The sequence below is a fragment of the Stegastes partitus genome, unplaced genomic scaffold (genome assembly GCF_000690725.1).
Source record: "Stegastes partitus isolate 25-593 unplaced genomic scaffold, Stegastes_partitus-1.0.2 Scaffold1208, whole genome shotgun sequence".
NCBI lineage: Eukaryota > Metazoa > Chordata > Actinopteri > Pomacentridae > Stegastes > Stegastes partitus.
This window is the reverse complement of record NW_007578939.1, coordinates 102,774-118,681: the sequence shown is the minus strand read 5'-3', so window position 1 is coordinate 118,681 and position 15,908 is coordinate 102,774. Positions and strand designations below refer to the sequence as shown.

Sequence of the window (15,908 nt, the reverse complement as noted above, 5' to 3'; positions counted from 1 at the left end):
AACTAGTCAGTCAGAGCTGATGAAGCCTCTTGGATGAAGGTGGAACGTCTTTAAGGAACACTAGCAGGTCCAGCTGCTACCATTCATCTACAGGAATATAGAATGTAATGTAGTAAAGTCTTGACCTGACTTGTTGAAGTTCAGTGAGATGACTTGTGTTGTGAACAAGCACTATATCAATAAAACTGAATTGAAAGGAAATGCTTGAAAATAACATGAAACTGCTCTTATCAGTGGACAGTGGGTCAAATGAATACATGCGGTCACTCATAGCCACAGACAATATCAATAGTTTAAAACATTTACTGAGGTTTTTTTGCCTCTTGCAGCTTATGGTTGTGATTTAATGGCAGACAGACACGATCAGAGACGACCAGGTGAACAGCGGGAGCATTTAGCAGCTAAAGAGTCCGATGTTTGTGTCAGGGCTTGGTGGAGACCAAAACAGAGTGAACAGCAGAGCACACATACAAACCTTCATGCTCAAGTGCTTATGCATCTGAATAATTAATAATAGTAACAGAAGTGTCATGACTTCATTTGGTTATTGTGACAGGTACTCGCTGAGCGATCCCAGTAACTCGTCCCCAGGTTTACCACTATGTCCCATCCACCTGAATGGACTGGAGTTCTTCTGTCGCACCGACAACGTCTGCGTGTGCAGCATCTGTGTAGAGACGGCAGAGCACCGAGGACACAACGTCACGTCTGCAAAGAGAGAGTGGCACATCAAGAAGGTGAAGGCAACATCACTGCAACAGGCAGACCGGGTTCAATCGGGCCACAGTAACAATATAAGAACTACAGCTTCGATCCAGTGGTTTTAGAAAACAAGACACTGCAGTAAACAACAAAAATGTAAATCTGAATTTCACAACAAAAACTAAAACCGTAGTGTGGATGGTGCTGTAGCCACATAGATATCCTATACACAGGTGATTCAGGGTGCATGTTGTGTCTAGAACATATTCAGTAACGCAGACGCCATAACAAAATGTGCAGTTTAAAGGGAAGGTTTTAGGAGAAAGGCCTGCTTTAAATGGCTTTACTGATTTTCTTATGCTGTCTTTTCTGTAACGATGTATGACCCTGGTGTTAGCGCTGTCGTGTCCGACCACCTGTAGGAGGGGACGTAACACTGGTCACCAGTTAAAGCTACGTAAAGTCTGTGTTTTCTGCTCTGTAGTCCCAGTTAGGGATCACAGAGGTGGAGCTGAAGGACCTCATCCGTGAGGGAGAGAGGAAAGTGGAGGAGATACACAACTCCATTCAAGAGATAAAAGTGAGTGTTCGGTCTGTGCCGAGGTTTGAAACTCTTCCGACAAACCATTTCTGTGCAGATAGTCACATAATTGGCTTGCAGCAACTTTTTCAGCCCTGATTTTGGCCTGGTTTAGGGCTGGTTTAGCCCTGGTTGAGCCCAGCCCTGGTTTAGCCCTGGTTGAGCCCAGCCCTGGTTTAGCCCTGGTTGAGCCCAGCCCTGGTTTAGCCCTGGTTTAGTCCAGCCCTGGTTTAGCACATTTGAAGACCAGCAGTCTAATTCACAATAAACTCAGTTCACATTTCTCGGTTCTTGTGCATGGGGGCGTACTTTTTGTTTTTACCAACCCGTTCTTGAAGCTAGACTCTGACACTGTGTGTGTTCTGCTAGCTTTATAAACGATGATGGCTTTAAACAACACCTAGAATAGGACCAAACTTTAAACAACACAAACTGCATTCGTTGCATGTTGGATATACGGCGTGCTCAGAATTTGCCATTTTTCCACTTTAGCAGCCCTGAGTGATGCTATTCTAAAGTTTCATGACGTCCATTAAAAAGGTGCATCACACAAACACTAGACAGCACTTTTCAGCTGAACCTGCCTAATTTTTCCACAAACTTCTCGTCCTATTTGTGTTAATCAGGCTGCTGCTGATCGAGAGACATGTGAGGCTGTCGGTGCTTTCTCCAAGCTGATCTCCAGCGTGGAGTGTTGCCAAGCTGACGTCTTGAAGGTAAGCAACCTGACACAGAGCATGGAGGGAGCTGGATGACATGAACCCAAGGCCTATACTGTTTGCTGTGAAATCAAAGTAGACAAGTTCACTGATCACAGAAATGGTCACTTTAAGGTATATTCACTAAAGCGCCTTGCTATCCCCAGGTTATAGAGATGAATCTTCAAGCTGCAGAGCAAAGAGCTGAGAGTTTGCTGAGAGAACTGGAGCAGGAGATAGCAGAACTAAAAAAAAGGAGTACAACTCTTGGCCAGCTGGCTGTTTCTGAAGACTACATATTCTTTTTCAAGGTATGGATACATGGAATAGGTCAATAAAGTGAAATAAGGTAACCCAGTGTCCTGGTATTGTTCCTCTCTTTCATGCTCCATAAGTATGTACAAACCTGACAGCCCCTATTATGTCACTATGAGATGACAGTGTTTCAGTCTCTTGTCATGTCAGGAATGTTTGACGTTTTCAGGTTTCAAATGGTCATGAAAGTTCAGTGGTGTTGAGATAAAGTGGCCTGATTATCCTCCTGCAGGATGAATCCTTCTCTACAAACAAGAGGGTGCAGCATGTCTCTGAAGAATGGAAGTTTTACTTCTCCTCGGTCAGGGTGGAGGAGATTTGCTTTAGGTGTTTAACTCCAGAGCAGAAAAAGCCCTCAGTCCCTAAACCTGACTACAAAATGCTTAACAATGCAAGTGGACATGATACTCCTCAATCAGACCTGAGAAGGAATAAATGCATATGAGAGCATATTAAATGGTCTGCACTTATACAGAGCCTTTCTACCTTAGTGGTACTCAAAGCGCTTTACAATGTGTTTCTCATTCACCCATTCACACACACATTTATACACCAATGGTGACAGAGCTGCCATGCAAGGTGCCTTCCTGCCATTGGGAGCACCTCAGGGTTCAGTGTCTTGGCTAAGAACACTTCAATATGTGGAAGATGGTGATCGAACTACCAACCTTACAATTAGAGACTCTACCATCTGAACCACAGCCGCCCAATGAAAAGTGCTTCACAATGTGTCTCTCATTCAGTGCAGTTGGATCTTGTAATCAGCATGTTGGATTCACAGGAAATGGTCTTGTGCAAACCAACAATTTAAAAGCGCCCAGATCATTATGTGCAGACACCTGGTCCAGAGTCTTTCTAACAAGTAAGGCTTGTGGGGTTGTCCAAGGGACAAACCACGAACAGGTGTAAGAGTTGTGAGGGATGTGTTATAACAAATCTAATCCACTGTGGCTCCACCTCACAACAGACAGGACCTAAAGGGTCTGCTGCTAACATCTTAATATCTGATACCGCAGGAATCCTGGGGTCTTCGAGGGTCAGAGTTCTGTTGGTGATATGCTAAAGAGACTACTGACTGACAGGATGATCTCCATCTCTTTGACACTTTCCTTCCCTGCAGACATTCCCTGCCCTGTCCACCCCTCCACAGGTCAGTAACTGGTCCAGTGTCTCTGTGTCATCTCAGCTGACCTCAGGGGAGATTCTCAGAGCTGTCAATCAGAAGCTGGAGCCTTTTCAGGAAGAACTGCAGAAACTGCCAGAAATCTGTGAGTCTTCATTTGGACCTTGATTAAACCTGGACAGTCAAGTAAAGATGGTAAACTTAAGGGAACATCTGGTGCACTTCCAAAATGTTCTGCTAATGTCTTTCAGTCAACTGGACCAACTGTACCAAAGCTATATCTTCAGTTTGTTATCTGTCAAAAAGACTGTCCATTGACGGGTGCCCAGATAGCTCAACTGGTTGGGCGGGTGACCCATGAATAGGGCTGTAGTCCCCGACGTAGAGGTTGTGGGTTCGAGTTTGGCTCACAACCATTTACTGCAGGTCCTTCTCCCCATATTTCCTGTCTCTCTCTCTCTCTACTATCACTATAACAAAGGCTAACTCAGCACCCCCCTCAAAAAAAAACAACTGTCCATTGATGAAGAAAGCAGCCCATCTTTTGCTCCCTCTACCCCTAGTGTCAGCCATTATTCCATTACCATACTGCCCCCTCCCAGCTGTCTGACCAACTGTATGACAGGTTTTACTCTGCTAATGTTCTGGGTCGGCTTACCTTCATAGACCCACGCTCTGTGTTGGTAAGCTCACCATATACAGGACAGGACGCCCGTTCATAACAGGGCTAAGACAAAGACAGCCATGGGTTAGGGTTAGGGTTAGGGGACAACCATGAAAGTTGACACTCACAACAACGGCTAGTTTAGGAAAACCCCAGCAGGCACAGAGAGAACATATAAACTCCACAGAGAAAGCCTTTTCGAGTTCTGAGGGCAATAATGATCACACGTTCAAATGAAAATGTGTACAAGGTAATAACTACAAAGATAAAAAAGGATCTTTTCCCTCATTGACAGGCAAGCAGTTGATGTCAGACCAATCTGTACCTCGGCCCAGCCAAAGTAAGATTTGACCAGCTTTCCTCTAAACTATTTTCCTGTTAAAATCAATGAATCAATAAAAGATATCGGAGTAATTCCATATTTTGTTCTTTACAGAGGTAAGGAGAGTTCAAGAATATGCAGGTAAGGGTTTAAAACACACTTCGGCCTTTGTGTTTGTTATCATTCTTCTACATTGTTTGGTTCTGCCATCAGTTTGTCAAAGAAAAACCCAACCGTTACTCCCCTCGATCTCTTAGAGAACATCACTCTCGACCCGAGCACCGCCCATCCACGCCTCATAATCTCAAGAGATGGGAAGCAGGTGCACTGTGGTGACCGTCATCGGTCACTACCAGACAACCCTGAGCGCTTTGACCGGGTGGTGTGTGTACTGGCCAACCAGGGCTTCAACTCAGGACGCCACTACTGGGAGGTAGGCGGGACCCAGTGTGGAGCTGTGTACATGTGGATGGTTGTGTAAAATTTAGGTCATTATGATTCTTAATGTTCAAGGGAAGTTCAGGCTTTCATGGTTTTATTTGATGCCTAGGTTCAACATCAACAGATCTAAACATTTTCCCATTTGATTTAAGGCTTAAAAACTCAACACACTCACACAACGACCAAAAACCTAATATCTAGCTCGGCCTCCTTTGGCCTTGATGGCAGCTGTGTTCTTGCTGTCTGTGTTGTTCTGTACTTTTCGACAGTCTGTTTTGTAGAAGTGGGATCCACACTTATCCTGTAAACGCTATCCTCTTCCAGGTGGAGGTAGGAGGAAAGACGGACTGGGACCTGGGCGTGGCAAGCAGCTCTGTCAATCGAAAGGGGAAAATCACTGTAAGCCCTGCAAATGGTTACTGGTTCCTCAGCCTGCGGGATCGGACCGACTATGCCTTCCGAACAGAACCCTCAACCAACCTGACAGTTAACCCCAGACCGTCCCGGATTGGAATCTATGTGGACTTTGATAAGGGACTGGTGTCCTTCTACAACGTGGAGGCCAGAGTGCTCATCTACACATTCACAGATTGTTTTTCTGACACCATCCATCCATTCTTTAGCCCCTGTACAAATAAATCTGGACAGAATGCGGCTCCACTGATCATCTGGCCTGTCACCGCGACAGAATGACATGAGCCAACATTTAAAGGAATCTTCCACATGCTTCCATGTATGTAGGAAAAAGACTGAAAGACACAAACATACCTCTGAACAAAGCTGTGCTTCAGGCTGCAGTAGGCAGAAATCTGGCAAATCCCAAAAAATACTAAAATTCTCAAATTTGAAAATGTACAGAGATGGAGCTCCTCCCTCCTGTTTGTTCTAAGCCCCTCCCACCTGATGAGAGCTGCGATTCAAACATGCAAAGATAGTAAAGTAGAAGTCAGCATTGTTTTGTGGCCTCTCACTGTGGTCTTTGGTTGTCTCACCCCCCGCGGGTGAAAAGACTTCCCATCATGGGCAAGATGTTTAAAGTCTGAAAGCTGAGCCAAGAGGAGTTGCACCCGAACCATAGCCCTCTAGTTTCCTCTCAGATTACTTGAATGTTGAAAAGTCAGTTGTATTTGTGTAGCCCAGTTTACAGCATGTGTCATCACACAGCCTTAACCTGGTCAGGTACACACCGTACAGGTTTAACAGAGAACCCAACAATCCAAAGATGCCTTTGGACTTCCTCTGAGCAAGCGGTTGGCAACGGCCAGGAGTGGGCCTCCCATGGCCAGATGAAAGCCGTAGATGTGGGCCAGAATAATGTTGGTACTGGAGCTCAGATTTAAAGCACACCGCTTGGGCCACATACTGGTGTTTCTCATGACTCAACATGTGTGGTTGCTCTCCCCAAGTTGTCAGACTGTTTAACTCTGAAGCACTTCTGGTGGTCAAACATGAAATGTGATGAAAAGTTTATCCAAGTCACCATGGAGTCAATAGACAGAATATTAAACAGAGTTTTCTCTCAGCTCACGTTATTAGCCTGAAAACAACGAACTCTGTGAATGCACAGGACCCAGACTGCATGCTGCTGGGGTTTTTAACCGATGATTTATTATAGATAGATGTGTTTCCCTTTTTTTCAGATGCTTTCTCTCCTTCTCTATCATTCATTGTTGTGTTTACTTTGTGAGGTACTCAGATACGTCTCATGTGTGTCTGCTGTTCGGTTGTTCCTTCATCCGTTGACGTAGGCTTTAGTTTTGTAAAGTAGTTTCTAAAGAAAAACAGAGCTGCTGTTTGTTATGCTCTAATAAAGCAACAGATGCTACCTTCATATTTATCATATTTGAACGTATTCTGAAGCAAAAATGAGTTTGTAAATGCTTCCTTTGAAAGCTGGCGTTGCTGTTCTTTATGCTTCAGTGATGGACTTATATACTGAGATTGTGGTGATTTTATGGATAACTGAAAGTAAGAGACAGACGGTTCAGTTGAATCATATGTGGGGGTAGAATGATTACTGCCCCCTGCAACGAACCAGAAGGGCTGCAGGTCAGTAACTGATGTGTCTGTGAAGAGCAAAGCCAGGCCGAAGCAGCACATGATGAAGAACGGCTGCCGTTGTTCAGATGTACACCTGTCTGTGTGATTTGTACAGTGGTACCAGATTCAGAGGGTTAATTATAAATGTGCCTGTGATATAATCACTTCACTTGCCGTCACTGTCTTTGATAGCAGCCTGTGTTGATTCCTGTTGTGTGAATACATCTATGCTGGCCGGCCACTTGTTCACAAGCTTCCTGATCATCTGTGTTTGTAGAATGATTGTGAACTGTGGAGTCAAATATAGAGTTTGAAACCTGCTTGCATGTTAAAAGTACCTTTATTAATCTCTTCTTTTCTTTTGTGGGTGTAACTGCAGCAGACAGGTGCTCACTGCCTGACGCTGGTAAACCTCCTATAACAAGCCTGGATACTGGACGGACTTCACTTCCAACGTCTGATATGTTATACGGGCAGAGACGATCATCACAGAGCGTAGAAATGCTGGACAGACATTAAGTGATGGGTTGTTGGTAGCAATGGTTCTGAAGGGTCCGCCAGAACCATTCAGACCATTCGTTACTCATGTCACGCAAAGTGAGGTGGAAATACCGTTTGCTGATTTCAAAACTAAACTACGAAGCTATGAGGACATGGAGGAGATGCGCTAGAGCTCCAGATGACGACGTGATGAAGGCTGAATGCTTCATCGTGTGCTACAGATGTGGTCTAAAGGGCCACAGGGCCAGAGCATGTCACCGCCAGCAGTGGTGGAGTCAGTCAACAGCACATCAGGATTCAGCCTGAAGGCGGAAACAGCGGCGAGACGACGGCGGGAAAGTTTCTGAGGAGAGATGCGACAGTGAATATCCAGGGCTTACTGTCAATGAGAAAGGTCAGATGGTGGATCCAGGAGCAACTTCACACATCATCAGTAATACAGCAAAGGTCAAGGAGTTTGACGACGATGTCAAGCCCCAGACGCACTGCGTGGAACTAGCTGGTAGCACCAGAGGCACCGGAGTGGCTGCAGAGGAAACGTGGAGCTGGCTTTGACTGACAGCAGAGGGCAGCGCCACAACACGACCCTGAGAAATGCATTGTACATCCCTTCCTACCCACAAGAAAGATTTTCAGTGAAAGCAGCTACTGCAAGTGGAGCAGCTGTGATCTTCAAGCAGGGAAAAGATCTCCTGCAACAAGCGTCCATATTCATGTGTGGGACAGTCTACATCATTTACAGACACCGAGTGGTGAATGCACTGACTACAGGAATGGCATCAGATCCTGGGACACTGTTACAGAGTGTTGTTAAAGGCATGACAATCAAGGGCAGAATGCATAAAACTACCCCACATGGGCCCGGGACACGAGTCTGTTTCCAGTGTTTTTGATGTTTTCAGCAGCTGCTGTCGCGTTGGCTTTGGGATGAATGTAAAACAGGATGAAGAACAGCTGAGGGAGGAGGGAGACAGCGACAAGTCCGATGTCAGTGTTGCACAGCTCCTCTCTGACAGCGACTGTTGAGCAGCAGCATGCGTTTACATAGAGACCGCCGCCGCCGCCGCCACCACCGCCACCACCGCCATGTTGTTTTACGGTGCGCTCAGTGTCTCGGTCAAGTCTTAAAGGGGGGCGAAGCCGTCAATGTGCAGCATTTCATTGCTGTCCTTATTCAACCACGTTTCTGCCAGAATGGAGGCAGTCCAGGAGCTGACTTAGGCCAGGATGAGGTTAGGGTTAGGGGGGCGCTCAGTCTCTACATTTCTCCCTCTTCAGTCTGGCTCTAACTCCACCTGTTTCCTTCCTCCCCCTCCTGGTTACCTTTTTTATTGTTGTTTAAGTCCTCTTTCTTATAAGAGAGGTCCTGTAGGATTTCTTCAGGAATCGTGTTGGAATAAACCAAGTCCATATGAACTGAACTGAACAAAAAAACTGCAACACCCTCTCCCATCACTGCTAGATTCCTCTCCCACTCACTAGAGGGCACCACTGATTTAAAAAGTGGGTGTCTGTTCTGCAGAAAGGAGTTCTGTGAATGAATCCTCCTCCGTGCACTCAGATAGAAAAAATCTGTAGCTCTGGAAAAGACATTTACAGTCCTTGGATTGGAGAGAGGTCCACTGTGATCAACAAAGGACACCAACGCAAATCTGAAACATCCATCCATCATCTACGGACAATTTACAATCACCAATTAACCTCAGCATGTTTCATATATAACTCTCCCTGTAATCATTTCCCCAGACGTTACCAAACCTTTACTTGATCACACAACAAGAACAACTTCATGTACAGTTTATTGTACTGGTGTGTAATTGTTAAAGTCAAATCATGATGTTTATCAGTCCATGTGAGAATACAGGTTCCTCTTCACCACCTCAACCTTTTTTTAAATTACTGAAGTTAATAATCACACACAGAGGTCTCTACTTGTTCGTAGGTAAACACAGTGTGTTCAGTGAACTCTGTTCAGCTCGCTGTAAGGTTTCTACTGCACGGTTAATGAACTCCAGACTCCACACCGACAAGTCCGGTGGAAAATTCCAGATTTATTGAAATGAAAGCGGCATCATCAAAATGTAAAAATGTCTGCACAGTCCTGTATTTCAGCTTTGACTGAGAGGTCCCTGTGTTAAATGCATTTAATGTGACTATCTCATGGGGTCTTTTCACTAAAACACTAGTTAGAATTGGCACATTACCCTGATCCATGTGGCTGTAGGATGGTCTTTGTCAGTCATACTGTCTGTAACGTACCGGTGCAGCTCAACACATTAGAACAGAATCAGATCCAAATCAGAATGATTCAGATCATTCAAAAAGGTCAGCTTCCATATATTCTATATTCCTTGCATGTTAGTGACAAATTTAAAGTCTTTTTCTGTTTTCATTTGGATGATCATGACTTTGAAGCTCATGTAAAACAGTAACCCTGTATCTCAAATTATTAGAATATGTCCTAAAATCAATGAGACAGACAACAAAACAGAAATGTCCCACTTTTGTAAAGTATGTTCATTTATACACTCAGTACTTAGTTGGAGCTCCTTTGCCATGAATGACTGGATCAATGCGCTGTAGCGTGAAGGCGAGCAGACGGTGGCGGTGCCGAGGTTCTACTGAGGCCCAGGTTGCTTTGATAGCAGCCTTCAGCCCATCTGTGTTCTTGGGTTGGGTGTTTCTCGTCTTCCTCTTGACAGTGACACATGTTCTATGGGGCTCAGGTCAGGTGAGCTGGCTGACCAATCAGGTGCAACATGTACTTCATCTGAACGGAGGACTGTGGAGCACTGAGCAGCAGTTTGTTCTCTCTTGGCCCAGGTGAGACCTTCTGACGTCATCTCTGGTTCAGGAATGTCTCGGTTTTAGGAATGCAACAGTTGAAGCAGACATCTGGTGGCTCCTGATGCACTGACACCAGTCTCAGTCCACTCACCTTGTAAAGCTCTCTGAAGTTCTTCAGCAGGCTTTTCTTGTCTCCAGGTCTACCTTGTAGTTTGTGCACCTCTTCTTACCACACGTTTCCCTTCCAGTCACCTTCCCATCAGGCTTTGAGACAGCGCTCTGTACAGCCGGCCCGTTAAGCGACGACGTTCTGTGGAGAGAGTCGATGAGATTCTTCTGGACAACTCTGAAGTCAGCAGACGTCTTCATGATTGTGCTGAGCTGGACCCAGAGACAGGCAGTAGTTATACAGGCTGAACTGTGACCTCCTCACAATGTTCTGTTACTGTAATGAGATACCGGAGTTCTGATTTTCATGAGCTATGAGCCAGAATCATAAGAAAGAGCAAAAAAGGCTTGAAATGCATGAATTCATGTGTACTGGATACAGAAGAGAAAACCTTTTTGAATGATCTACGTGGTTGAACAGTGGCTGGTCTTTTATTATTTTAACATGTTTTAAAGCATCCAGGTCAGACAGGACGTGGCCAAGGCCAGAACATACAGGAAGCAGCTGTTGAACTACTCGTGTGTCCTTCCTGCTGATCTGAGGCGTCCTTCACAAGAAGCTCATGACGGTTCCCTTCTTCCCGACCTGGTGCGGCTGCAGCGCGTGGAACTGAATGACAATCCTGCAAATCACAGCACAGCTGATGAAGACTGACTGGATGCATTTATGTGCACATGAACACAGTGTGGAACATCTGCTGAAGGACACAGCTCTCCTGAAGAGTGTGTGTCATTTATGATCCACCGTCTTCTCTAATAAACACTAACAGCTATTAAAAGCTAATTAGTCCTCGGAGATAAACTAACGAACCTTCAGGCTCAACTCAGAGGGGTTAGGGCAGGGGGACAGCGTCTACAACAGAAACCATTCACATCAGCTGGTGATTCGTTAGTGTCATATTCTGGTGTCGGCTCTGTTTCTGTGGCCTTCAGAACCGCAGGAACCCGTCTGTAGAATAACTATACATCAGCTAATTCCTAAATCAATACATCTAAGCAGGCTGAGAGGTTCTGGTCTGTGTCACTTAATTACTGACTTACTTTGCTTACAGATGTGAGGATGTGATGACTGAGGCTGTGGAGGAGATAGATCCCCGTTACTCAGGTGAAACCAGACGTGTGTGCAGGCAGAGCTCACCTGTCTTCAGTCAGACCCAGTTCTCTGGTCAGAAACTCAAAGATCTTGGCGCTGTGCTCCTTGTTCTTGTCAGCGGTGTCGGTCACAGCGATGGCGGACACCGACAGCATCACACAGGGGGAGCAGGAGCCAGCGATGAGCATGGGCAGCCCGGGCGTCACCACCACGTTCATCCTCTGGAAGATCAGCACCAACGTCAGAGAGCTCTCACACACGGGTCAGCACCACAGAGCCACAGGTGCTCCTCTGGCCTTGAGCCCACTAAACCTTTACTCTAACTATGCAGAGACGTGAGATGCACCTATTCAGAACAGAACCAGTACGTACGGCCCACAGCGTCTGCAGACAGCAGCCTGGATGAAACGGGTCCGACAGCTTTGGTTACAGTACCAACAGAACAGTGTGTTCATGTGCACACGGCTCTTTGTCTCGTTGTTCATTAGTCATGAAGAATCAGCGTTAATGTCATCGTACGGAGCACCGTGCAGTCAGACGGGTTCAGGCCTCGCTCACGGGCCCGACGCCGACCCGCTGTCCGTCCACAATAACAACACATCAACGACAACAGTATATTATATATTATATATTATGAGTAAGGCTGCGTGTCAGGGATATGACAGACAGGACCGTTTAGGTCCAACAGAACCACTGGGTTTGGTCTGAAACCACACAGATCCAGGGAACACCATAGACTTAGTGGAAATCATTAAATGTCTACAAGTTAACCAAGAACAGATCACATCATGGAGCTACTAACTCTGTGGTCGCCATTAGCAGCAACAGCCACTGATGAACAGAGACAAAGCCCAGCGTCCAAGTCCATCTCCTCTGGTTCTGGTTCTGCCTCTAATCGTCTCTCTTGTAGCACAAGAACTACAAAGACGGCCTTGCCCTGCAGCCTTTGGCGTTCCATTGTCCTTTCTTTAAACTAAACCAAACATGAACGTGGTCTGCTCCCTCACATGCTTCACTGCTGCTCTGATCTTTACTCAGGCCGGCTGCAGTCTTTCTCCTCCGGTCTGTCCATGAGCAAACCAAACCAACTGTGGGTCAGACCACAAGGTCAACATGGACCCAAGGACACAAACCTCTCCACGTTCTTCTGAGCTCCTCTCAGATTTATTTAATCACATTATTGTGGTAACTTCAGCGCTGATAAATAGTCAAATACAATCATCATGAATGCACAGAAGTTGCTGAGGTTTCTACCAGAAGGTTCGGTGTAAAGAATTAACTAGATGCTGGCTGACGTCCAGTTCAGGAGGAGGTTCTGTGGATTTATGTGGATTATAACTGAGCTTAGAGGATCAGTCTGTCTCCAGGACCTGGCATCAGACCTCACATCCAGGAGCCTTCTCAGCTCCGAGGCCTCCTGCTGCAGGAACCTGTGAACCGGAACCAGCTGCTTCTCAGCGCAGCTCCCGGGATGCACGTGTGCAGCTGTTGCGCAACACGCTGACGTCCTGCGCGTGCAGAAGCAGTTTAAGGTGAACGGAAGTACTCACGTCCTCCGGTTTCCCCAAAGCGGCGGCGACGCTCGAGCACAGCTTCCTCACGAAGTCCTCGGAGAACGAGCTGGCCGGTAAGTTGCTCCGCACGTCGACGAAAGGCATCTTGACGCTCTGCTGCCTGCGAACCCGGAGACACGACGACGGCTGTGGACCGGAAGGACGGCGGAAGTAGCGCTGGACTTTCAAAATACGCGTCGTGTGTGGAGCAGCTCTGCTGGTGGTGGATGATTCATAGACATCATCTACATCTGCTTTTTCTTTATTTGCCAGTGAATGAGCCTACAGAGAATGAAACAACACAAACAATTTGACAGACACAATGATAAATGTATTTAACAGTTTAAAATCCTATGTTAAATAAAAGATAAACTTTAAAAAAATAAAATAAAATAATAATAGTAAAAAAATAAAAATCATAAAGGGGACACGAGAAGGAGCATCATTGTTCTTTTTGGAGCAGTTCTTTAAATATTCTCACAGTTTTATTGATTGTTTTTGGTATTTATTTTATTCAGTGTTTTAATATTTTCTTCAAAGTCAACAGATAATTGAACAGACTTTGGTTTTACTGCTGCCAGTCTGTATTTGTGAACTTGAAATTTGTCAATTAGAATTATTAAACTGATTAGGAAGTCATTATTTTTGTGATCAAAGTAAGTTATGACACTTTTACAATCAATTTTAACATCAATTTCAGTTTTACACAATATATGATTCTTAATTTGATTCCAAAAAACAGTTGAATACGGACGATGGAAAAATAGATGACTGAAGGATTCGGTGTCATTTTTACAGAAGGTACTTTCAATTTGTAAAAATGTGGATAAGTATGAATTTGTTCCAAGTATATTGTGTAAAACATTAATGTGTACGTGTTTAACTTTACTATTAATGCAGAGTTTCTATGGTAACAGCCGTGCTCTTTGCCAACCAGCGTCTGTAAATCATCTAAATAATAAATCATCTGTATTCTAGAAATGGAACACAAATCCCATAAAATACAATAAACTGAGATGATGATAAACACATATCTGATCTCACTCTTGGGAGAGCAGATTGATCCGTTCTGGTGGTTGGTGCTGCTCGTTCTGTGATGATCTGCAAACTGGGGGATCTGAACTCCTGTATGTCAGACTCGTGCTTTTATTTGGAAAGAACCGGATGTCGGCCATTAACCTTTAAGAAAAACAAAAACACTTTATTGTACAAAGCTTTAGGGCACAAGTGAACAATCCAGAACTTGAAGTGGTGCTGATCCGCTATTAACGAGGTAAACAGTGAGAGATGAGTTCAGTCTTCCTCCCGCTGATGTGGGGCTCAACCTTTAGGTATTTACATGGACGCATGAAGTGCTTACCCAACAAAACCACAGCCGTTTACCAGAAAATCCCAACTGGTCACCTGTCCAGGTGAAGCTGCCTTCACCCTGAGTCTGCTGGGATAGGCTCCGCCCCCTAGTGAGGGTTAAGGAGTAGAGATGATGGATGGATTATGGTCCTCCTGTGATTCACTAAAAACAAGTCTCAAATTATAACTATTTAAAAAACTATTTTTGGAATCTGAAACTGTAATTAAACTATTCAGCTGCAGACGCCTTTAATTGAGATGATGAAGATCTGTGGCGGATTAGTAATGTGGACATCTGAGAGGACAGGGAGGAACAGGGCACGCTGTTTCAGCAGCTGGACTGGATACGTCCAGCAGACATCCACCAGTCAGGAAGAACATCTCAGATATCCACATCGTAATCATTCCCAGGACAAATGACATCACTTTGACATTTCACCTCTTTGGGGTTTCTCATTCCAAATATCTACAGTTCAGATTTCAGAGCTGTGACGAGCTGCACGGTCAGACATCTACACTTTAATTCTGACTGGTTCAAGATGTCTTAACTCCCCTCAGTTCAACGTATCTGCACTGCTCTGTTTAGATCTGAGTCCAGTCTGAACTCATGAGCATGATGCTGTAGATACCTCTATCTGTGTCTGTGATGATCATTCATTACTGGCAAAAAACAACGAGAAACATTCAAGTGAAGACCAGTTTGTTGTTTAAAACACAACATGGTAGAAACAAGACAACGCACGCCAAAGGAAGTAGATAGCAGCTATTTATTACAGGCTCAGTGCCGTATATACCAAATACATTTTGTACATTTCACGCTCCACGCTCACTGCCTGAAGCTCAGCATTCACATGTTTTGTTTTCATTCACTTCGACTAGAAAACCCAGGTGATGTCTGTAACGTGCCTCAGTAATGAGATGTGTCCATCAGACAGCTGGCAGCCTTCTCTCACACCAGCGACGTCACACCTAGACGACAACAGAGAAGCAGGAGAGAACACCATGAGCACTGAAACCACGGTACACGAATCATGTGAAAGACTGCTATGGCGGGACAACGGCCACATGTGGGCAGTGCGCCACGTAAAGGCTGTTCTAGTCATCCTGGACAGACTATGGGTCCATCCATCATTCACCAGACTCACCGTGGGAGAACTTGCACTGTTTGAGAGCCTCATTGAAGCCTTCACACAAAGTCAGGTCAGTTTGGTTGGTCGCACAGTCCAGGAACTGTTTGACCTCAAAGTGACAGGGTCCTGGCTGGGCCGGGGCCGGGCGGGGCGGCTCCTGGAACGACAGCACCCACAGCCTGAAAATTAGTCTGAACACTGCCGTGTTTTCATTCATCAGCTTTAAAACATGGCCTCAATCTGTTCATCAAACAACACACAGAGCTAGGCGTACCTCAACCGCATAAGACGGCCACCCATGAACAGGGCTATAGTTAGCTGTAGTTAGCTACAGTTAGCTGTAGTCAGCTATAGCTAGCTACAATTACCTACAGTTAGCTGTAGTTAGCTACAGTTAGCTGTAGTTAGTTGTAGTTACCTACAGTTAGCTGTAGTTAGCTA

General features: G+C 45.3%; 3 protein-coding genes across 3 annotated transcripts in view; 1 reads left to right on the top strand and 2 right to left on the bottom strand.

Moving 5' to 3' along the window:
• The window catches only part of LOC103368821 (nuclear factor 7, brain-like), a 13,467-nt gene extending 6,262 nt beyond the window's left edge, over positions 1-7,205 (top strand). Inside the window, exons 3-11 of the mRNA XM_008297312.1 lie at positions 569-737; positions 1,187-1,282; positions 1,909-1,998; positions 2,148-2,291; positions 3,416-3,563; positions 4,378-4,422; positions 4,519-4,545; positions 4,662-4,837; positions 5,170-7,205. Of these exons, the coding sequence (XP_008295534.1) occupies positions 569-737; positions 1,187-1,282; positions 1,909-1,998; positions 2,148-2,291; positions 3,416-3,563; positions 4,378-4,422; positions 4,519-4,545; positions 4,662-4,837; positions 5,170-5,538 (1,264 nt within the window). The 3' untranslated portion in view covers positions 5,539-7,205. The remainder of the gene's footprint in view (positions 1-568; positions 738-1,186; positions 1,283-1,908; positions 1,999-2,147; positions 2,292-3,415; positions 3,564-4,377; positions 4,423-4,518; positions 4,546-4,661; positions 4,838-5,169) is intronic.
• A 1,965-nt stretch (positions 7,206-9,170) lies between these two features.
• Positions 9,171-13,175, bottom strand: ddt (D-dopachrome tautomerase). Its single transcript, XM_008297307.1, has 3 exons — positions 12,985-13,175; positions 11,480-11,655; positions 9,171-10,964 (listed from the first exon to the last, which is right to left on the bottom strand). Exons 1-3 carry the CDS (start codon positions 13,090-13,092, stop codon positions 10,892-10,894), a joined length of 357 nt encoding a protein of 118 aa, XP_008295529.1. The 5' UTR covers positions 13,093-13,175; the 3' UTR covers positions 9,171-10,891.
• Positions 13,176-15,086: 1,911 nt separating this feature from the next.
• The window catches only part of chchd10 (coiled-coil-helix-coiled-coil-helix domain containing 10), a 3,813-nt gene continuing 2,991 nt past the window's right edge, over positions 15,087-15,908 (bottom strand). Inside the window, exons 3-4 of the mRNA XM_008297306.1 lie at positions 15,483-15,624; positions 15,087-15,306 (exon numbers count right to left, since the gene is read on the bottom strand). Coding sequence (XP_008295528.1) covers positions 15,287-15,306; positions 15,483-15,624 — 162 coding nt within the window. The 3' untranslated portion in view covers positions 15,087-15,286. The remainder of the gene's footprint in view (positions 15,307-15,482; positions 15,625-15,908) is intronic.

Coding starts and splice junctions, on each gene's coding strand:
- ddt (XM_008297307.1), bottom strand. CDS start 13,092: ATGCCTTTCGTCGACGTGCGGAGCAACTTACCGGCCAGCTCGTTCTCC. Junction 11,656..12,984: donor CTTTGGGGAAACCGGAGGAC/GTGAGTACTTCC, acceptor CTGATCTTCCAG/AGGATGAACGTGGTGGTGAC. Junction 10,965..11,479: donor CTGGGTCTGACTGAAGACAG/GTGAGCTCTGCC, acceptor TGTGATTTGCAG/GATTGTCATTCAGTTCCACG.